This window comes from Acinonyx jubatus, chromosome A2 (assembly GCF_027475565.1).
Source record: "Acinonyx jubatus isolate Ajub_Pintada_27869175 chromosome A2, VMU_Ajub_asm_v1.0, whole genome shotgun sequence".
NCBI lineage: Eukaryota > Metazoa > Chordata > Mammalia > Carnivora > Felidae > Acinonyx > Acinonyx jubatus.
Window position 1 is genome coordinate 74,036,571 of NC_069383.1, and position 22,940 is coordinate 74,059,510.

Here is a 22,940-nt window from a genome sequence, read left to right on the forward strand (position 1 = left end):
CTGAGTGGGTGCAGGGAGGAGACAGCTGGAATACATAGTGGACTGACTGCTGTGATGGATTTTCTCAAAGGCAGAAAGGTAGAAGGGAGGGGGGAGGGCGAGGAAGACCTGAGCAATTGTAATTTCAAAATTGGGAGGAGGGCATGACAGGAGCAGCAACAGAGGGCAGGGAGTGGCGGCTCCAGTGGGTGCCCAGTGTGGGAAGGTGGGCAAGATGAGAGCTGGGTCTCGGCAGCGTGACCACCCACTCTCTGCCCCCTCACTCTTTCCCTAGAAAAGGAGCGTGGTTTCGGGCTGCGCGCTGACTAGGGCGCCACTCGCGAGGCCGCAACAGAGCCCGCAGCGCCGCCATCGGCGAGCCAGAGCCTTCCAGCCCCGGAGCATCGAACTGCGGACACCCTTCAGCTGGGCGAGTTTGAGGTGCTCGCGGCGCGCGTAGAGGATCGCGTGGAGGGCAGCTTCCCGCCTTTCGCCTGCCACTGGGGTGGGACCTGGTTGGGCAAGGGGTGGGAGCCGGGAGGGCCGAGGGTCGTCTGGAGCCTTCTGAGTCCTCTTGTCCCTACCTGGCAGGAGCCGCCTGCAACCTTCGAGTGAGCTCAGCGCTCACCGAACACCGCGCTGGACGCGCGCCTCGGCGCAGACAAGAGGTACTCCATTTCCGCTCGGGCTCCCTCTTCCGAACGAGTCCAGATGACCCTACTTGGAGGAGGGCACTGGTCGGGAGTGTAACCTGAAATTCTCGTGGAAGAAAATTCTCAGGCCCCAGCCAGTCCTTTCCTTTTAGAACTTCTATCATACATTTGACACTGCCAGCTCAGTTTGGGAATCTGCACAGATTTTGACGATGTGAAAAGACCTGAATAAGCAAAGTTTTTTGTTTTGTTTTTTTCTTTTGTCTCTTTACCCTAAATTATTTTGGAGGAGATGTCAGACGGTGGTATATGGGTAAGGAGGTGGTGAGTCTTCTGGATTTGTCCCCCCTCTCCACTCCTCGGCCATGGCTGTCAAGGTTGTGTCAGGGACTTTTCCAATGCCAGCTCTGTAGCGATTCAAAGCCAATTTAGTCCTTGACGTCCACTCATGTAGCCAGTTTACTGAGTGATGATTTGGCAGGGAAACTTGAGCAAAGACCATTAGAAAATGGCAAGATTTTGCTGAATGTCATTGGCCCTACACTATGTCATATTAGCTCATATCACCTTTATTGTCTTCCTGCTCCTAAAGGTATGTCTGTTTAATCTTCTGCAAACAGATCCTGACCAACCTGAGAGTAGCCAGGGACCCACTAGACATCAGTGCATAACAAAAATTTTTCAATGAATAGAAATGGAAGAAGTGTCAGTAACTTTGAAACATTAAATGGTGCTCGAACATCCAACACCACTTGGGTTAATAGATAGGTTACATCTAAAATTTAGGGGAAAAAACACCGTTTTCTCATGGTTACACATGGAATAGCCTGTTCTGATTCACTTAGTTGGAATGTGTTGTGGTAGGAGTCTTAGATACGGACACAGGAGACCTGAGAATGTGCATAGCCATATCAGTTGAGAATTTTTCTAATTTGTAAAGGTTGGAGCATATGTTTTTAAAGATTTCTTTCAGGGGTGTCTGGGTGGCTTACTCAGTTAAGCATCCAACTTCAACTCAGGTCATGATCTCACGGCTCGTGAGTTCAAGCCCCACATCGGGCTCTGTGCTGACAGCTCTGAGCTTGGAGCCTACTTAAGATTCTGTGTCTCCCTCTCTCTCTTCCTCTCCCCTGCTTGTGCTGTGTCTCTCTTTCTAAAATAAATAAACATTAAAAAAAATTTAAAACAAAGATTTCTTTCAGCTCTAAAAGTCTGTGATGAAATGAATCCATCACATCTTCAAAAACAAGTATTGCATTTCAGTGGCTGCTGAAGACTTTATCAGAACATTGGTAAATAGATTGTAACTGTATCTTTTCAAAACAAGGTTTGAGAGTCAGCAACTTAGAGGAAAATCAACAAATACATAGTAGACAAATTTGGCTTGATCAAAAACACATACATATGTCTTTGTAAAATTTTAGGTTTAAATAGATCATTGAATAATTGAATAATTTTCTTTTTAACTTAAAAATATATTCCCTCATTTTTTTTTTCTCTATAGAATATGGGTTTTGCCACAAGAGGACGGTTCTACCTACCACTGGGCTGCATGATGCTGATCAATGTGATTAATGCTGACTTTGAATTTCAAAAGGGGGTGCTTGCCAGTATCAGCCCAGGCATCACAGAAGATATTGATTTCCAATGCTGGAATTCTTGCTCTTTGACATTGATAGATCTCAAGGAACTCAAGATACAGCACAATGTGGACACTTTCTGGAATTTCATGTTGTTTTTGCAAAAATCCCAGCGGCCTAGACATTATAATGTCTTCTTAAGCATAGCTCAGGATTTCTGGGACATGTATATAGACTGCTTGCTCTCACGATCTCATGGAATGGGCAGAAGACAGGTGATGCCTCCCAAGTATAATTTTCCGCAGAACAGGAGGTAATTTAAATGTATACTTAAGAGAATAGAAGTTTAGTTTTCTTTATCTTTTTGAGTTTTTGAGAGAGAGAGAGAGAGAGAGAAAGAGACAGAGGGAGAGAGAGAATCCTAAGCAGGCTCCGTGCTGTCAGCACAGAGCCCCACATGGGGCTCTAACTCACCTACCATATCATGACCTGAGCCGAAGTTGGACGCTTAACTGACTGAACCACCCAGGTGCCCCCAGCAGTTCAGCCTTCTTAAAAATTCAACATTTAATCATTTTTGCCAATAAGCTAGCAAATTTGCCTTATTTTCTCCTAATGATTGACTTTGATTTTCATTTTTACTGATTTTATATTATTTAGAAACCGCAGGAGCTCTGATGTACAGACATATGATCTAAATGATCTTGAGATATAATACATTTGGTAGATCATTAAAATTATTACCTTATTTTTTCCCACAAATAGTTCATGAGAAATCTGTTTAACATCATATTCATATTGCATTTATTGAAGAAATTTTAAAGATAGGACATATAATTAGGCTTTTTAAATTAAGTTTTTCAATAGGGTTATTTAAAAGGATGAAATCTTAAAAGTCATTTTATAGTGAGTATTAACAATTTCTCCTCTCTAATATTATAGGACTGGATTTTATAAAACATGAGTTTTACATAGAAGATAGAGAACATGGAAAATACCTCAAGCAAAGTGACATCAACCTGAAGGTTTAATTCTGTCACTATTTCTGAAGTCAAATATTTCTTATAGTATTTATCAAAATTGTTATTTCTAGTTCTTTAATATTTATGAAAGTTGTATTTTTGTTGATGTGATGTGTAAATGCTTTATGTCTATTGAATTAGCATTTCCATCTTTTCAGGTAATTTGTCAATATTTTTTTTATTTGGAAGGCATATCTGTAAAGCATCTTTAAAGAAAACATTTAAAATGCAAATGCAATATATTATTAAATATAATAGTTGAGGGAGTAATGCTGTGACTAATTTTTGAAGGTATCTTATACGTAATATTGACTTTAAATTGTGCCAAAATAAATGCCAGTATTGTCCTAAAAAGTGATATTTGATTTTGATGTCATGTACTGAGTGGCTTCTGAAATGTGCATTTCATCTCCAAGCCATCCTATATATTAAAGTGTTTTTGTATGCATTAAGGACTAAAATTTTTTACATTCTCACTTTTATTGGCTTAATTAAAAAAAAAAACAAACAGAAAGGTAGTAAGAAACTTCATTTTAGTAAAGTGAAGGTTGGTAGAATTTTGGTTTTTAGGTACTAGCTCAGTTTTTCTTTTTAAATGTATTTCCTACATACATCTCACATCTTATTCCAAAGAGGATGTGAAGCTTTAAAAATATATAACAAACAATAGGATAACATGAAGTAGATGAGGAAATTTAGATGATGGGAAATAAAGACAGGAAACTAATAATATGTAGTTGTATTTTGGATGAATACTTTTAAATGCATGTTATAAAAGCCTATACCTTTGATAAAAAGGTAGCTGTAAGTTTGGTCTGAGTTTTCTACTTCTAAAGGTGAAGGACTCATGAGAATTTTCAAGATTCACACTTAAAAAGTTTTTTTTTTTTTTTTTTAATGTTTATTCATTTTGAGAGGGAGAGAGAGGAGGAGAGAATCCCAAGCAGGCTCCACACTGTTAGCACAGAGTCCTACATGGAGCTTGACTCAGGAACTGAGATCAGGATCTGAGCTGACATCAAAAGTGGGATGCTTAACTGACTGAGCCATGCAGGTGCCCTCACTCTGTTGATAAGAAAAACCAAACAACATGTTTAGGAGAAGCACAGCCTTTGCTAGGACTAAAAACCAATAAAGATGACAGGTTTTCATAATGGCTACCATGGGATACAGCACTGTGTTTTCAAGTATCCTGGCAATGACAGATTCCCTTCAATGCAAGCTGATGTCACCACACCCAAACTCAATTAAATATAAATAATTTTAAAAGTAGCAAAAATAATACTGAACAAATGGGCAACTGTCTGATGATTTGACTTGATCCAAGAATAAACATTAAATGGTGGAGTGGGGGCTGACATTCTTTGAGTTATGGATCACTTTGAAATTCTGATGAAGCTATAGACACTTTAACAAGGAGTTTTATGTACACAGTGTCATTTTGTGTATGATTTTGGGGGGAGGGGTCCATGAACCCCAGGTTAAGAATCTCCAATATTAAAGAATAAATGGTTTGCATGGCTTTCAAGTATTATTTTATAAAAATTATTTCATATAACTGAGTTTTGTATAATGAGGTTCTAGATAATATAAGGTTGTCAGTCTAATAAATTCCTATATTGAAAATATTTTATCTTGCCAATTAAGGACAGATCCCTAAGCTCATAAAATTAGCAGGTTGGAGGGTAGGTCTTATGCTCAGATGACCAGAAAGATACATAAAAAACTGCCTAATTCATTTCCTGCAGGTGGAGGCATAGGGTCATGACTTTCCTTAGAGGATATCTCTCTTTTACAACCTGTGGGTAAATGATTGAAGCTCAAAAATTCAATGTCATAAAGCAAAACCAGATAATTTTAGCCTAAAAAATTGTTCAACTAGTTGTTATCAATCATAGTTGTCATACAAATTTTTATTGCAGCAATTATTAACTTTTCAGTGTTAATAAAATTAATTGTTAGCCATCCAAAATAGGTTAATTGAAAATGGCTTCCTAGATCACCTAACTGAATTAACAGGCTACATTGGATTATTAAAAATAGTAAAAAGGACATTTGCCAAAACGGGCAGTCTGGTTTTAGAGCAGTTCATCTTAAGTCTTTTTGCTGGTACTTAGATACCATGTTCTGTTAAAAATCCCCTCCCTCCCCAGCAATTTTTGGCACAAATCATGTCATTTTTATATAGAAAGATATATTATGTTTTCATCGTTCATTCATTCACAAAAACGTATTGAGCTTGTAGGTATACTGCTGAATAATCCTTGACTCACAGAGCTGCCATTGCAGTGGGACAAAGGTACAGTAGGAACTAATACACTAATTCAAAAACAATTTTATGATATGAAAATGTAATTTAAAAAAAGAGAAATGGTGGTCAAATATGATTGAGTGGGGGACAATATGTATTTCTCTTTTGCCCTGTTCAAAATCATCTGACTAGATCATTCAAAAGATCATTTTTTTAAACTTTAAATAATCTTTATTTTAGAATAGTTTTAAGTTTGCAGAAAAGTTGCAAGGATAATGCAGAGATCTTGTATACTCCTCACCTATTTTTTTCCTATTGTTAACTTTTTACATTAGTATGGTATATTTGTCATAACTAATGGTCCACTACTGATACATTATTAACCAAACTTCATATTTTATTTGGATTTCACTAGTTTTTCCCTGATATCCTTTTTCTGTTCCAGGATCCCATCCAGGATTCCATAATATATTAAGGTGTCATGTCTCCTTAGGCTCTAAGAAGGTGTTTTCATTCAATGAACTTGACAGTTTTGAGTGCTAAGGTATGTTACAGAATATCCAATTTGGGTTTGCTTGATTGTTTTTCTTACAGTTAGACTGAATTTATGGGATTTTTGGGTGAAGACCACAAAAGTAAAGTACTGTTCTCAATACTTCAGATCAAGGGTATATGCTATCAACATAAGTTATCACTGATGATGTTTAACCTTGGCTAAGGTAGTGTATCCCAGGTTTCTCCGCTATCATGTTACTTTCTCTTCTGTTTCTGTATTGTATTTTTTGGAAGCAAGTCACTAAGTATAACCCACATGTAAGAAAATGGGAAGTTATGTTCCACATGCTGAAGGAGGGAATATCTACATAAATTATCTGTAGATAATTTATATGGGAGATTTGTCTGCCCTCACTCCCCCCCCTTCTTCTTCCTTCATTCCTTTTCTTCCATCATTTATCATATCATTCGTCATCATATCAGTAGGAACTTAACAGACATTTATTTATACTTTGGGTTATAATCCAGTACTACTACATCACTTATTTTGTTGCTGAAATTGTTCCAGCTTTGGTCATTGGGAGCTCTATAGGATGTTCCAGACTCATCTTGTGTATTTCTGCCCCATCCCCAGAACCAGCCATTTCTCCAAGGAGCCCTGGTTTCTTTTATTGGAGAATATTATCAGAAATCAAGATCTAGGCACTAGGTGTATCTATAGAATTTTGACCTGATAGTACCAGGCCAATTCCTGACTGTTAGGGGCTGCTTTTCTCTTTCTCAGAAAGCATCTTTGACTGTAAACTCAATGTAAGCAACTATGGAACATAACTGCTAATGAAACTAATGTAAGCTTAGGTTCTGTTGGCAGAAAGTATGTAAAAATGAGGAACACTGTTTTCATTATAACCTCTATGGGACCTACAACACCTGGAAATCTTTGTTTAGTTTGTCTGGTCACAGTGTAAAGGAAAATTAATAAATGGTGGCACTTCAGAAGGGGCTAGCCAGATTCATAAAGTCTGGAATGATTAAATAAGAATGATTACAGAAGGGGCACCTAGGTGGCTCAGTCGGTTAAGCATCCAACTTTGGCTCAGGTCTTGATCTTATGGTTTATGGGTTTGAGCCCCATGTCAAGCTCTATGCTGACAGCTTAGAGCAGCTTACAGCCTGGAGCCTACTTCGGATTCTGTGTCTCCCTCTCTCTCTGCCTGCTCACACTCTGTCTATCTCTCCAAAAATAAACATTAAAAAAAAGAGGAATGATTACAGAAAATAGATATTTGACCGGAAAAGACTTAGGCTGAACACAATAGTTTTTTTCCTGTGATATGAAACATATCTTGTGCTCCAGAAGACAGAGGAAGAGATGATTTATTCACCTAATTATTCACTGGTTTTCATCCAATATAAGCAAGAACTGGCTAATAGAGTTTAACCATGGGATGAGCTCCCTCATGTGGTAAAAATCTCATTATTGAAGCATGTTGAAACCATTTCATCTGTATTCACTAAACTCCATTTTTATTCTTTTGACTCTCTTTGAATTTAGTTTATTAGCAAAAGTTTCAGTTTGAGAGCTTGAAATTTTGTCTCAACTGACTCATGGAAGAAAATATATTGTCTGCCTTTCAGCCAGGCTGGATGGACTAGAGGGCTCAAGATTGGTGTAGGAGCACAGGATGTGAGGAGAGACAGAGACCTATTATAGTTAGTGACATTGTCATACTGGTTCACTTGCTCACTACAAAGGTGGCTGGAATTGTAATATGCAAACACAATGCACATCTGTCTACCAAGGTTAATTGTCTGTATGAAGCAACACTATCCTCCATCCACCTACATTTATTTAGCTGTTAAATGGCTGCTAGGTAACAACCTGCCCTATTTTACCTTTCCTCTTCCTGATGGGTAAGATCTACACAGCAGAGGGGAAAGGTCCAGCGATATCAGACTACTTTGTAGTCTGTCCTAATCAGTTTGGAGATATCGCATTGTACTAGATACAAAAAATTACATTCAACCAAGTAATATCAATTCTATTTCTACAGTGTTTATGTAATCAGTTAATGTAATAGTATTTATGTCTTAAATACTTAAAATTCATTTTGGATAAAGTCTATCACTGTTATGGAGTAAATACATGTGAACTACCTTAATATATCTGTGTTTAGCATTACCTGTATTTTGTTGGCTGAATCTTCCTTTTGAGCTCAGAACTTTGCTGCATTTGCAGAGCTCAAGGGAAAGGCTGTCAGGAGCTGGGGCCACCATTACAATGATTTAATGATTTATTTACTGAAGTGTTGGTTTCAATAATGAATGAAATGTAGTTTCTACTTTGTGCTTAGGGAGCTTAGCATCTGAGGAAGAAGCATATAGTCTACAAAATGAGGCAAGATTTGTTGTTCTTAGCCATGAACACTTCATTTTGATTATGTGTGTATCTGACATACTTGAGGTGTATCTGTTGCTTTTTTGTATGGACATCTCATCATTGCCTGTTCTTATCCACATCTTTTCTTGACCCAGTAACTACTCTTTCATGGACTCTTTGTGTTTAGGGCTTCCTGTCAAGAAGAGGAACAAATTATGATTTCTAATATCTTGGTGGTGGTGGTAGTAATAAAGAAAAGGATTTGGGAGAGACAAAGCTGCATGGTAAGCTGATGCATGTTATCTATTCTCGTGGGCCACAAGGAGAATAGGCAGCTGGGCCAGGATTAGAAGCTGCTGGCCAATGGTATACTGTCAACTCATTTTAATTAGAACATGAAAAATGTTGCACTTTCTCCCCTTTTTGCAGATGCTACTACCTTCACAGATGGGGATAATGGAAAGTTTCTGGTGGAATGTGAGATGAGGTAAGAAGAGGAGAAGGGAGGAGGAAGTTGGAGGAGGTGGGTCCAGTGGGGTGATGGAGCCTTCTCTTATTTGATAACATGGACTCTATGCAGGTCTTCCCAACTTTGGATTCAGTAGCATCATGTTGGTAGCTTGTAACTGGTCACAGTGGGAGTATTTACACCATGCAAATTGGCAAACACTACAAATAAGGGCTATTTCTTCTTGAAGAACCAGTTGCTACACAATTACCAGTATACTGCTGAGTGTGCCTATGGGCCTAGAATCTAGACTCAAATACCAGCATATTTTCCTATTAAAGAAAACAGGTTCTTGCCTCTCCCTATCCTGGACATGAATTCAACTTTGTGGCTTCCCTGGAGTTGATGGGAATGGAGACAGTCTATGGAAACCTCATAATTGCATACATACATGGACACTCTGTTCCACATCCAGCATTAAGGTATCTATCTCCTGTTTTTTGGAAAGATATCTCCACCACCAAAGGAGGGAAAACACTTCCCAACTCTCCCCTTCCCTTCCCCATTAAAGAAGAAAATAGCATTAGAATTAACTTTGCATATTTATATATTAAGAGTAAAACCATCTGTATTTTTATTTTTGTTGTTTAGTTCATGAATAACATTTGCTTTTTATAACAGACATAATTTATTTTACTGTGACCAACAAATTGTTGCAAATGTTTTTTCTTCCCAGTACTTACATGTACATATGATAACAATATCCTGATTTTCCAGTCCATCTCTATATTTTGTTTGGAGTTGGCCTGCTTCTGGCTCTGGCAGTAGGCAGTACTTAGATCTGGCCAAAGTCATGGTGGATGGCTTCAGTGGGCATGTGACCAATCAAGGGTCCCAACATGTGGAGGCAGTTGCAGAGATTGTGGAGAGACAGGCATGTATTTTTCTGTACTGGATATCAATGTGGGAAAATATAATCCAGTAGCTGCTAGGGAAGGAGATTCTACTCAGAGCTTTAGTCCCTGGATCCAACAATGCCTGCAGTCTTATTTATTCCTAGATTTGATAGCTACAGAGTGCCTGTAAAAGTTTTTATTGGCTTAAACCAGATGGAGTAGTCATGCAACCAAAGGAGTTTTAACTGATACTATATGTTTTACAATTAAGAGAATTAGCAATCTTTCGAAAGAAATTGATGACAGCTCTTCTGATGCCAAATGTTGATATTTTCAGTACAAATAAATTGTGGGTGCTTACTTTTATTTTTTCTTAATATTTCCTACAAAAATATTCCAAAATATTTGCTTTATAATTATAAATAAACATGTATTTAACTAAAATAAGCAGACTTTATTTCAGACAGTCTGTATACTGTGTTATGTAGGAGTGATCTTCTTTCGCTCATTCACAGTTTTGGCTGCTCTCACGCTTTGTAAGGCTCCTCCTCGAATAGGCAGTTTTTTAAGAGCAATGTCTGTATCAGCCAGAGGTCCTCCCAGTAATCGGGCAGGAGTGCTTTCCACGGTTACTACCCGACCAGAAGGCACCTGGAAAAGCAAAAGGTATATATCTAAGAGTTCATTTGCAAAATTTTCCAATAAGAGAGAAACCCATTCATCCTTTAGCTGACTTTGGAAAAGATACCAAATTACAGCAGTTTCTTGGAAATCCTGGAAGGCTGATCTGGTCTAAACCAGTACTGGGTGAGAGTGGAGGTACTTTAGAGATAAATATGCCTTAACTATGGGAAATGTGACCAGTGCAAAGAACAAATATGAGACAAAACCCCATGGAAATAACATTCTATGGAGACTAAATTCAGTATCTACTAAGAAAAGTCATGAAGCAAAAACCCTTACCGTTGTGTTAAGGCCTTTAATATCTGTCCTATGAAATATTGCATTTGGAGGTTGCCCACTGTATCTAGAGGATTCTATAGCTTTTTCCTGAAGCCTCTTTGCTTTCTGAAGATTTTTAAATTAGAAAGAAAGTAGTATTAATTTCTATTAAAGCATTAACCATTGTACTTAGAATGAAGTATATGAAATACATTTAATTGTGCCTGGCTTATACTTAGACTGTTCATTAAGTAGCCCTGTAACCTACACTTACTCACTTAGGCTCAAAAGATCATTATTAGTAAGTTATATCTTTTATACAACGCAGAACACACCAGTCACCTAAAAACATTACTGAAATTTCCAGAGGTACCAGTCATATATGACCAAGGAATAAGGCGGTCCTAAGGAAATCATGTTCAATTTTTAGCACATAATTTAATAAGCTACTAACTTGGGTGATGCATATTTTCAAAATATTTTTCATAAATTAAACTAATCAGAACACTTAAATGCTTCAAACAGAATAATATAAATTGTATAATTTGTTGCACTTATATTAAAAAATTTTTAAGTTTATTTATTTATTTTTGAGGAGGGAGAGAGAGAGAGAGAGAGAGAGAGAGAGCGAGTGAGCGAGCACGCACACACAAGAACCATGGAGGGGCAGAAAGAGAGGAAGAGAGAATCCCAAGCAGGCTCTGCCCTACCAGCACAGAGCCTAATGTGGGACTCAAACCCATGTACTGCGAGATCATGACCTGAGCCAAAATCAAGAGTTGGACACTTAATCACTGAGCCACCCAGGTGCCCCTGTTGCACCTATAGTTAAACTCAATAGTTGAAGCACTGCCACAGGTGAAATTCAAGGTAACAAATGATCTTCATTCTTAAACAAATGAGGGGATGATTTTCATTAATTATTCCTTAAAAGTACAGATAGTTGTGAGGATGTTTTATAAGTTGGGAAGAATTTTTATTGAGAAGGGGGAGACATGGTACCTCAAGTGAGCTTTTGTTCTTAACTTTGGTTTTGCTACCTTAATGTGGTTTCACTATTTTCAGGGCCTAACTTAACATTCAACAATTTCATATCTAGTGGAAGAACTGTAACATTACATAAAAGCATATCCAAAGTATTAATGGAAAAAGTGGGAAAAGTTTATATATGAAAAAAGTTTACATACAAGCATATCCAAAAGTATTAATAGAAAAAGGAGGTTTTGGAAATACTTGCTGCTTCTCACATATCTCAAGTAAACATTCAACATTATAAACTTTTTAGATTAGTTTCTAACTTATTCCTGAAACAGCTTATCACATTTTTCCAAAGGGATGTTTCTTCTCAATTCTCATTTAAGCTTTAATATAACGTCACTTTTGATGGTCATGGAAGGGAAATACCCTTAGGGGAGAGAGTACAGACAATTATTTTTTCTGTCCTTCACTCTACTTCTTAAAGAAATGACCAATGAATAAGAAGACTCAAAGTGGAAAGTAGGAGCACATTTCTCCTGCTCATTGCTGGCTAACTATCATCTCCTTTATGCAATCCAGGAAATTATCCTTGATTCCCATTGCTAGATCAAATAAAACTCCAAGTAGCGTCTTCTGTAATATGAAAGTGCATAGTTTCACTTATTATCCTACATTGCGTGTGAGGATCTAACAGTGTTGGTATTCTATAGAAAGGTCAGCAGAAGGGGTTCCTGGGGGGCTCAGTCAGTTAAGCGTCTGACTTCAGCTCAGGTCATGATCTCGTGGTCTGTGAGTTTGAGCCCTGCGTCAGGCTCTGTGCTGACAGCTCAGAGCCTGGAGCCTGCTTCGGATTCTGTGTCTCCCTCTCTCTCTGCTCCTCCCCCACTCATGCTCTGTCTCTCGCTCTAAAAAAAATGAATAAACATTAAAAAAAAAAAAGATCAGCAGAAGAGGCAAATGAATATTCCTGAAAAAGTCTGTTTGTCTGAGTTGACTATTTGTTGTGGATATCACAAGATTTTAAAAGTCCTACCTTTAAAGTTTTAGCATTTGATGTTCTGGCCAAGAAATTTTCCCATGATTTACTAGCCAGTTCTCTTTGCTTGTGTGTGGCTTGTATCTGAAATGAGAAAGATAAGTAAGAATTCCAGTTTCTATGGAAGAATACCAAAGCGCTTTTTTAAAGCCCTTACTTTGAAGGAAGACCTAGATTTTGCCAATCTAAATTTTAGAATGACTAGCAGAGGATTAGAATATTCAGAGTTCAGCAAAAGTCTAAATATGGAGGAAAAATCCTTCCTTCACTATGTGGCTAAGGTTTGAACTGTTTTCCATGAAATGTAATATAAAACTGTTGTTATAAAAATATAAAATATAAAATAACAATAATCATTCTCCAAAGACTGATTGCTTTATGTGATTATCACTTGTGAAGACACATCATAATCCAGAACAAGCTAAGTAAATGACCCAACGGCAAATTCACGGGAGAAAATAAAGAGATTCTTACTGCCACTGATAATAGTTTACGCGAGGTTACTTCAGGAAAACTGCTAATTTGTGACCGTAGCAATTTAACACAAGCAGTTTTGTGAGAGTGCCGTGTTGGTTGTGGTGATGCAGTCTAGGGAGGTAACCACTAACTGCAGGCTATTTCTAAATTATAGAAACAATTCTTAACAGGCTATTTACTAAATTATAATCAGAGGACACATGCCATGCCCTTAGCATATATTATTAAATTTATGAATTATGAACCTAAGAGTATTTAATTAAACAACTACTTAAAAACAAATGGGGTCAAAGCAATGATAACAAATCAAAAATAACCAACAAATCAACAGTTGTTAGTCCACACAGCAGACGTTCTGCCATTCTACGGAACTAATGAGGCAGCAGGACTTCCAAGAGGGCTCTCCCGCTTAAGAGAAATAAATTACTTAAATGGCAACATCTATGCAATAAAACCTCTTAAAACTTTCAAGCAAATTGGTGTCTAAGATGGAGCAGAATTCACAGGTGGATGCAGACAGAATTCCTACTAGGCTGTAGATACAAACGTTTAATAGACTATGTGAAAGATCAGACAATAGAAAACTTTGGAAATCACCTTAAAGAGTTGTAAACATTTAATTGTAATCATAAAGGGTCACCAACCAGAAGTGGGGAATCTGCATCACCTTTGTATCTGGAGACAAGCTAAATAGCTACTTAACCTATTTGTTCAAAAACTTCTGTTGTATTCAGTTTCTGACTGAACACAAAGCTTTAGGAGAATGGTTTATATTTTCCTGGAAGGTTTTTCTGATTAAAGTCAGAGGCCAGCTTACCTCTGGATTTTTAGATAGAACATTCATTGTAAGTTTTATGGTACTGAAATGAGGATGGAGCTTTATGGATATGCCTATGGTTGGCATGCCAGTAAGGGCCTATCACAGAGGGATGGATGAGGGCCAACTTTCCCAGTGAGGTTAAATGTACAGTCACAGAGATACACTATCAGACACAATTTGCCAAGTGTATACCCTTAAATAGACCACAATTTTTGGAACTGACATTTCGAAAAATGTATCTCAGTTGTCTATTTTTTAAAATGTAAGCCTGTAGAAATCAAATTACAATGCCATAAATTCATAGTGAATATAGTAATTGAATCTCAGGCTCTTAACTCCATGGTTTCTTTAAAAATTTCACAAGAACACTGAAAATAACTATAAGAAAAAACTACACAATAACTCTAAGTGCTGAAACACAAGTCAGGCAAATATATCCTCTGGTCAACTAGCTTATACAATGAAATTATCTTCTGCCTTAAAAGTATATGTGACTTACTTTTGCATATACTTTTTGTTCATTTTGCACATCTTGGTGTGCTTGGCTTTCAATCATCTCACTTTGAAGAGAAGCAACCATCTTTCCAATATTTTCTGATGCTGTTGTAATAGCTTCCAAAATTTTTTTATCTGTAGTGACTGGTCTTAACTTTTCTAATTTTATTTCTTCATAGATTTCATTCCATATTTCTCCAATCTGTTATAATAAAAAGTTAAATTAACCAAAAATAAATGATATAATTTTAGGTAATCCTTTACTTGGGTGGTTGTTCCAAAGTTAACACCTACTGAACCACCCTTTCCCATCTTACTACTTGGGAATAAGTGCATTGGGAATAATTTGAGGCAATAGTTACATTTGAGTATTCAGAAGTAATTTATTAAATGTTTTATAGTGATAAGGTATTTGTGGATGAGGCTCTACTACCTAAGTCTAGTTCACTGTCATTGTCACTGCCCTCTGGTTTATAGTCACACTGTTTTCATAGTTGCAGAAACTGCTGCTTTAGTCTCATCCTCTGGAACTACTGATGTTTTCCTCCCCAAACCCATGTATTAAAAAATGAGTTAAGGAGTGCTTGGCTGGCTCAGTCCATAGAGCATGCGACTTTTGTTCTCAAGAGTCGTGAGTTCAAGTCACACACTAGGTATGGAGCCTACTTAAATAAAAAATAAAGAATATAAATTGCTTGAAAGAAAAATAAAATCTAAGTCAGGCTGAACTTGTAGGACATTGAGCATGGGGATTCCTGGGAATCTAGAGTCCTGTCTCTTGCCCCTTATTTTCTACCTAAGACTGAATCGTAAGCTGTTAAAACTCCATGGTTTCATCATACTGACAGCTCATATTCTAGGTTGTCTGGAAATTAATGTGCTTGAGTATGCTTATATTTGCAGAAAAATTTATATATCCAGGATTGGGAAGAAAAGGAGCTTTGTTTTCATTTGAAAATAGGTTTATTCATTGGCAACATTCAAATATATAATACTAATATTAGAAGAAAATGTACTTAAAAAGACACTGCTGACACTTCAAAAGCATTTATTTGCCAATAAAGATATAACCATCAGGGTGAGCAACCTAATATCCTTTAACTGATATTTGATTACCATATAAACTAATAATAAAGTCTTTAATAAATATTAATTGATTTTAATAAGCAATAATTCATTAATAATTCAATTAATTATAGCTCCTAATGCTCTATAAACAGAAGAAATTATATTTTAAAAATTCTGTAAAACTTCTGAATGCCTCTGTCAGTAACATCCATCTTCTTTTATAAATAGTTAGATGAAATCATATCCTATGGAAAATAGCCAGTTAATTAATTGCATGTTTCTGGAACAGTATCAGATGCAAAATGGAAAATAAAAACTATACAGTACATGGTTGACTGCTTACAATACATGGTTGACTGCTTACAACTATGAATATACATCTTTTATTTCCCAATTGATTTTTTTTTTGTCATATCAGAGTGTAATAACAAGATTATAAGAAAGTACTCACTTTAAAATCAAGGTATCTATGTATGATACAAAGAGTGACAAAATCTTCAGCAGATAGGCCAGGTAAATTTTCAAAATCTAAACAAAGTTTATAAAGAGAGAATTACTGTAACAAAGCAAGTAATTCCAAAAAAAAAAAAATAATAACCCCATATATCTATCATAAAAACTAATGCAAACAGTTAATTTTGTTTCATCTTGATTATGGAAAAGTTAGTTTTGTGAGCTTTTGGCTTCCTCCTGTAAGAAACCTCTGCCAGGTCATCCGTATTGAGTCACTGCTGTGGTTAAGACAATGATACTGTATTTTCAGAGGCTGAATAATGTTTGAGTACCTTTTCCCTTAATAGGAAGCAAGGACTAGAAAAAAAAAAAAAGAAAAGGGAAAAAAAGAAGGACTTTAAAAATGCAAGTATTTCAGAATTCTTGTGTTTAAGCCTAATCATCTAAACTAACCACTTTTAATCCTGGCTGCACCTAGAACTGCCTTGGGAGCTTTGAAAAATGCTGATGCCTGGGCTCCATACCCAGAGATTCTGATTGTAATTCATCAAGGGTGTAGGCTGGACATTAGAGTAACAATGAAACATGCATTTATCTGTATCAGGGGACTTTTTGATCATGTCTGAAAAATAGACTCCAAAGCAAAATGAACTTGCACACTCTGCAAAACAGAGGCTCTTATGAATGTGACAAGTAGCTTCTTACCTAGTTTGCCCAGCACAGCATAAATTTTTGCTCTGATATTCTCGGCAACATCCATAATTGCAATAGTTGGGCAGTTTGCAGGCAGTGGCATGATTTTTTGCTCTTCTTGGAAACTAGTAAATAGAGGTTTCTTTGTATCTACTCATTGCATATCATGAAAACATAGAAAGGACAGGTAAAAACATTAGTAAATTAATTTAATTTGAAATTTTACTCCAGACATAGAATATATATTATAAAATAGTGCATTGTATATGGTTATTCTTGTGAAAGCATAAGTAATCCAGTTATTCCCCATTCTATGGCAAAATTTAGAGTTTTGTTATTTACGTACAATATGAATATTGTACAAAATAACTATTTTAGGGGTGCCTGGGTGGCTCAGTCAGTTAAGTGTCTGACTCTTGATTTTGGCTCAGGTCATGATCTCAAGGTTCATGGGTTTGAGCCCTGAATCGGGCTCTGTGCTGACAGGGCAGAGCCTGCTTGGAATTCTCTCTTCCTCTCTCTGCCCCTCTCACGCTCTTCTCTCTCAAAATAAATAAATAAACATTAAAAAATTACTTTTGGGGTGCCTGGGTGGCTTAGTCGGTTAAGCATCTGACTCTTGATTTCAACTCAGGTCAAGATCTCACAGTTCGGGGTTCAAGCCCTACGTCGGCCTCTACAGTGGTGGCGTGGAGGCTGCTTGGGATCCTCTCTCTCCCTTTCTCTGCCCCTCCCCTGCTCATGCTCTCTCTCACTCTCAAAATATATAAATACACTTAAAAAAATAAAAGTGATTCATCACTTATATACAACACCCAGCACTTCTCTTAAGTGCCCTCCTTAATAGCCATCACTCATCTAGCCCATTATCCCCACCTCCCTCCATCAACTCTCAGTTTGTTCTCTATCATTAAGAGTCTCTTGTGGTTTGTTTCCCTCTCTTCCCCCACCCCTTTCCATATGTTTGTTTGTTTTGTTTCTTAAATTCCACATATGGGTGAAATCATATAGTATGTCTTTCTGTGATTGACTTATGTTGCTTATTAGCACAATATATTTTTACTCCACGTCATTGCAAATGATAAGATTTCATTCTTTTTGATGGCTGAGTAATATTTCACTGTATATATATATACATACTACCTCTTCTTTATCCATTCATCAGTTGATGGACATTTTGGGCTCTTTCCATAGTTTGGCTATTATTGAGCATACTGCTGTAAACATTGGGGAGCACATACCCCCTTCAAATCTGTATTTTTGTATCCTTTGGGTAAACACCTAATAGTGAAATTGCTGGATTGTAGGGTAGATCTATTCTTAGTTTTTTTGAGGAATCTCCATACTGTTCTACAGAGTGGCTACACCAGTTTGCATTCCCACTAACAGTGCAAGAGGGTTCCTGTTTCTCTGCATCCTCACAAACACCTGTTTCTTGTGTTGTTAATTTTAGCCATTCTCACAGGTGAGAAGTGATATCTCATTGTGGTTTTGATTTGTATTTCCCTGATGATGAGGGATACTGGGCAACATTTCATGTGTCTGTTGGCCATCTGGATGTCTTCTTTGGGAAAGTGTCTATTATGTCTTCTGCCTATTTTTTAACTGGATTATTTGTTTTTTGGATGTTGGGTTTTATAAATTCTGTATACATTCTAGATACTAACCCTTTATCAGATATGTCATTTGCAAATTATCTTCTCCCATTCAGTCAGTTGCCTTTTAGTTTTGATTGTTTCCTTCGCTGTACAGAAGCTTTTTATCTTGATGAAGTGCACGTTTGCTTTTTGTCCCTTGCCTTCAGCCACGTGTCTACTAAGAAGTTGCTGTGGCCAAGGTCAAAGAGGTTGCTGCCTGTGTTCTCCTCTAGGTTTTCTGTCTCACATTTAGGTATTACATCCATTTTGAGTTTATTTTTGTGTGTGGCGTAAGCATGTGTATGGTGTATGCATGTCACTCTCCGGTTTTACCAACACCATTTGCTAAAGATACTGTCTTTTTTTCCATTGGATATTCTTTTCTACTTCGTTGAAGATGAACTAACCATATAGTTCGGTGCATTTCTGAGTTTTCTCCTCTGTCCCATTGATCTATGTATCTGTTTTTGTGCCAGTACCATAGTGTCTTGATGACCACAGCTTTGTAATACAGCTTTAAATCTAATGCGGATGAATCTTAAGAACAATATTGAATAGAAGAGATCCAGTTGTGCTTGGAAAGGGTCTATGAGTAGGGTCTTTCTGGGGTGTTTACAATAGATCATTTCTCTTTGTTTTTCCTTTAAAAATCATTCCTATTGTGGTTTAACTTACATGCAATAAAATTATTGTAACATTTTATATATGTGTTACATATACATATGCAATGTATAATGTAAACTGTGTATTAGTCACATAGATGTTGACTTTATAATAATTCATTAGACTATTCATTTGTAAAAAAAAAAAGTAAACTGCATGAATATGAATCAACAGAAATGTGCAAAATACTATACAGGCACTCTATTTATATCCCCAATTTTATCAGTAAATGAAATGGGTTGAATCTATTTGTAAAAGCAGGTAACTCAAAGGAACTTCTTTAGGACATGGTGTTAGGTTTTGTTTTGTTTTGAGTTAAACAATATAATCAAATACCACTTCTTGAAAATATCTATAAAAATATGAATCTGCTGATAATATACTTTTCTTCCATTCATTCAGAATTTATGATAGCAAGTTCTTCAAACTCTTGTGAAAAGAACCTTAAACAAACGGGTGAAAGTTCTCATACTTCCCTCATATCTTAAAGATCTCTTTCTAAAAATATGGGTGAAAGATGATGAAGTCCTATGGATGTAATTAACAGGGTGGTGGCTATTCTAACAATATTTTATTATATATTTGAAAGTTGCTGAGAGTAGTTCTTAAAAGTTCTATCACAAGAAAAAGATTGTAACTGTGTGGTGACGAATGTTAACTAAACTTATTGTGGTAATAATTTTGTAATGTATAAAAAACTAAAAAACTAATGCAACGTAAAATTCAATTATATCTCAATTAAAAATATGCGTCTAATTGCTATTATAACAGTTATAAATACACTTACCAATGATCATCCCATGTTTATCACGTTTTACTCCTAGTTCTTTTTCTTCCTTTCTCCATAATTTAATTAAAAGACTAGCAGCTGTCTGGTCCTTCTTCCCTCGCCAAGCATTAACATGAGCCGTAGTTTTGGGATTATCACAAAATTCAACCATTATTCCAAGTACTAGATTACAGAATTTTTTTTGGTTCAACTTTTGCAAGGAAACAGGAAAGAAAAAAATGCAATAAATTTAAAAAATTATTACCTTCAAAAAAGAAAACAAACATTTGTATTACTGATCAGTAACTTTCTTCTAAATGACTGCCTTAAAATTCAGACTTAAGTATGATTTGGGACAATCTCTTGTTAAAAAGTATGTTTTCAAACATTAAGAATTAGAAAATATAAAAAGAAAAAGATTCAATATAATTCTGATATAGTCATGAATATATGTCATGACCAAAATGTAATGATTAGGTTCAGTCAGAAAAAGAGAGATTATAAAAATAAATGAAGATGTTCATTTTAGGTAAAGAAATGGCAACAGTACTATACATAGTTCACTGTATTTATAGGATCTTTCCAATTTACATGATTTATTATGGTTTATAAAGACTCATATTAACTATAATTTCATTGTGATTAAGAAAATAACTGATGGTAATTGCAAGTGGAAGTCATATATGAAAATAGACACAAATGAGATATAATTTTGTGTTTTGAAAATCAGCATCCAAAACAGTAAGCATTTAAGAAAAATCATCAAGCATATTCCTTTGTTTTGCTACTAGTTTTCAGCAAACCAAAATTTAGGTATAGAAAAGTCCATCCAGAATAATAGCCTCCTCCACACAATAATTTGTGTCTGAAATATTTTTTGTTGATTAACTCATAGTATACCACTAATAGAATATAGCAAAGGAAACATGTAACCTGTTGTTTGAACTGCAAACATTATCAGTTTCCTCTTTTATAAAATGAAAGATTATAATATTACCTGCTTTAAAGAGTTATTATGATGAATTATACAAGACTGCCTGGCACATAGAAAGTTCTAAATAATATGTAACATAATTAGCAATTATTGCATACTGAATAAATATTTTAGCAGATTGTATTAAGCAGAACCCTCAATTGAGTTTTTTATTCCTATACATCACTTTCAGGAAAAAGGGGCAAATGTCAAAGGTTGGAGTTGATCTAAAAATTTCATTAAAGAATATTTTTTATCTGTAATTAACTTGATTGGTTTGATCCACATTAAGTACAATCTAATAATTATATTCATAATAATAGAAAACACTTACATGGTAAAAATATGTCAGGCACTATTTCAAATAAGTGTGTATGTGTCTGCCTATACACACACACACACGCACACGCATATATAATCACTCATATAAATCTCCCAACAGTGCACGGGGTAGATACTGTTATCTCTTTTATAGATGAAGAAACATATTACAGAGATGTTAAATACTTGTCCAAGGTACACAGCTAACAAGTATTGGAGGCCTCAATCAGACTGATTGCAGCCTATGCTCATAACCATTGTGCTATATGTGGCTTCTCCTAGCAGTCTTCTTCATGCCTTTCCATCAGAGAAACCCTAGTGGTGAAGGAGAGTGAACACAATTGAGAAATGTCTGTGAACTTTTGATATAATCTTAAATATTCCTATAGAATTTATTATTTTATAATTATTTTTTAATGTTGATTTTTGGGAGAGAGAGAGAACACAAGCGAGATCATGACCTGAGGCTTCACCAACTGAGCCACCCAGGTGCCCCTATTATATAACTCCCTACTTTTGAGTCTTTAAATAAAAACAAGATTCTAGGAAGATATGCCAAATTAATTCTGTGACTTTGAGAATCTCCTGACACATCACCATGTGTCTCTGGGCACACTTGTACTCTCATCAGAGAAGCATGGTGAGGTATACATCATTTAGTAGAGCCACACATATATCCTTCCATATTATGTCCAATATCTCTGAATTTTCCAAGGGTTTCTGGTCATGATTCATTCCTGTTTATCAAAGTTTATCATTATTTATGTTTTGTATGTAATTTTTTTACATCTAATGAGTTTGCTCTCCTATCTGTAATGCCAACTAATTTTCTTTCAGAGAGATGAAAGGACACAAATAACTGTAGTACATTTGCTAAATCCAAGTAAGTTCATTATTCTGTTAATAAAATCATGAATGGTGGCAATCACAGGCAGGGACAGAATATCTCTCAAAGTTTTACTGAAACCAAAATAACTTTTCCTCCCACATTGTCTTGACTATGGACTTACTTAGAATTCAGGCCAGTAGAAAATGACTTTGAGGATAATTGAGGGTCTTTGCCATTCTTCATTGGTATTAGATGGCAACTATATTTCCTGACAGGCTTAATATATCCATTCCTGTTCATTCTGTGAAATGGTCTATGACATACTAATTCCTCGCATAACCTACAAACTATACACAATTCTTAAAAAATACTGATCTTTACTCCTTTGTGTAATGTAGCCCTTAACTTTTAAAATACTAAAAGAAGCTAGAAGTTATCAATAATGATTATACATTTTGATATTGTCTAGCACTTCACACACTATTTCCTTAAAGGTTGGTGGGGAAAAGAAATCCCATAAAACAAATTATCTTCTGTTATGTGTTTGTGAGTTCTGACCTAAGTACACTGGTTTCTTCAGAGGAGGGATTTTCAGAGCTTTTATCTATACAAATGCAAATTATGATCTCCAAGTGAGATTTTGTTTAATGTTTATTTCTTTATTTTTGAGAGAGTGGGAGAGTGAGCACAACTGGGGGAAGGATGGAGAGAGGGAGGGAGACACAGAATCTAAAGCAGGCTCCAGGCTCTGAGCTGTCAGTTCAGAGCCTAATGCAGGGCTTGAACCCATGAACCGTGAGATCGTGACCTGAGCCAAGTCAGACACTTAACTGACTGAGCCACCAAGATTTTATTTAAAACAAACATTTAAACATGATTTGGGGACACATTTAATTACAGAATAGTGTTCTGTGGCACTTAGCTTTGGAAAGCTTTAATAAAGACATATTATTATTAGTATTTTATAATTGTTAACAATCATACTTACTGCCAGTAAATCCAAAAGGAGAAAAATGCCTTCCTTTTCAAGAAAATAATCCTCTAAGGGATAACATCCCAAAATACAGCACCTTAAATAAAAA

At 36.0% G+C, this 22,940-nt stretch overlaps 2 protein-coding genes and 1 long non-coding RNA gene across 12 annotated transcripts in view; 2 read left to right on the forward strand and 1 right to left on the reverse strand.

Moving 5' to 3' along the window:
• Positions 1-8,340, forward strand: part of FAM237B (family with sequence similarity 237 member B) — a 34,031-nt gene extending 25,691 nt beyond the window's left edge. The window contains exons 3-6 of one of the 3 annotated variants that reach the window (XR_008296849.1): positions 275-420; positions 571-647; positions 3,155-3,247; positions 4,983-5,910. Coding sequence is in view for 1 of the 3 variants with exons in the window: in XM_053218477.1 (XP_053074452.1) it covers positions 2,140-2,529 (390 nt within the window). In the remaining 2 variants the exon portion in view is untranslated. Of the gene's footprint in view, positions 1-274; positions 421-570; positions 648-2,136; positions 2,530-3,154; positions 3,248-4,982; positions 5,911-5,930 lie in introns of those variants that run through there. The other 2 variants (XR_008296848.1, XM_053218477.1) reach the window with 2 other exon arrangements.
• A 31-nt stretch (positions 8,341-8,371) lies between these two features.
• Positions 8,372-22,940, forward strand: part of LOC128314798 (uncharacterized) — a 129,391-nt gene continuing 114,822 nt past the window's right edge. For all 5 annotated transcript variants that reach the window (XR_008296853.1, XR_008296851.1, XR_008296854.1 and 2 more), the window contains exons 1-2: positions 8,372-8,644; positions 8,790-8,847. This is a non-coding gene — a long non-coding RNA (uncharacterized LOC128314798). The remainder of the gene's footprint in view (positions 8,645-8,789; positions 8,848-22,940) is intronic.
• CFAP69 (cilia and flagella associated protein 69) overlaps positions 9,419-22,940 on the reverse strand; it is a 61,480-nt gene continuing 47,958 nt past the window's right edge. For all 4 annotated transcript variants that reach the window (XM_027071845.2, XM_027071843.2, XM_053218479.1 and 1 more), the window contains 8 exons: positions 22,847-22,928; positions 19,754-19,946; positions 16,679-16,816; positions 15,972-16,048; positions 14,457-14,654; positions 12,658-12,744; positions 10,668-10,772; positions 9,419-10,355 (listed from right to left, as the gene is read on the reverse strand). In XM_027071845.2, the coding sequence (XP_026927646.2) occupies positions 10,185-10,355; positions 10,668-10,772; positions 12,658-12,744; positions 14,457-14,654; positions 15,972-16,048; positions 16,679-16,816; positions 19,754-19,946; positions 22,847-22,928 (1,051 nt within the window). In that variant the 3' untranslated portion in view covers positions 9,419-10,184. The remainder of the gene's footprint in view (positions 10,356-10,667; positions 10,773-12,657; positions 12,745-14,456; positions 14,655-15,971; positions 16,049-16,678; positions 16,817-19,753; positions 19,947-22,846; positions 22,929-22,940) is intronic.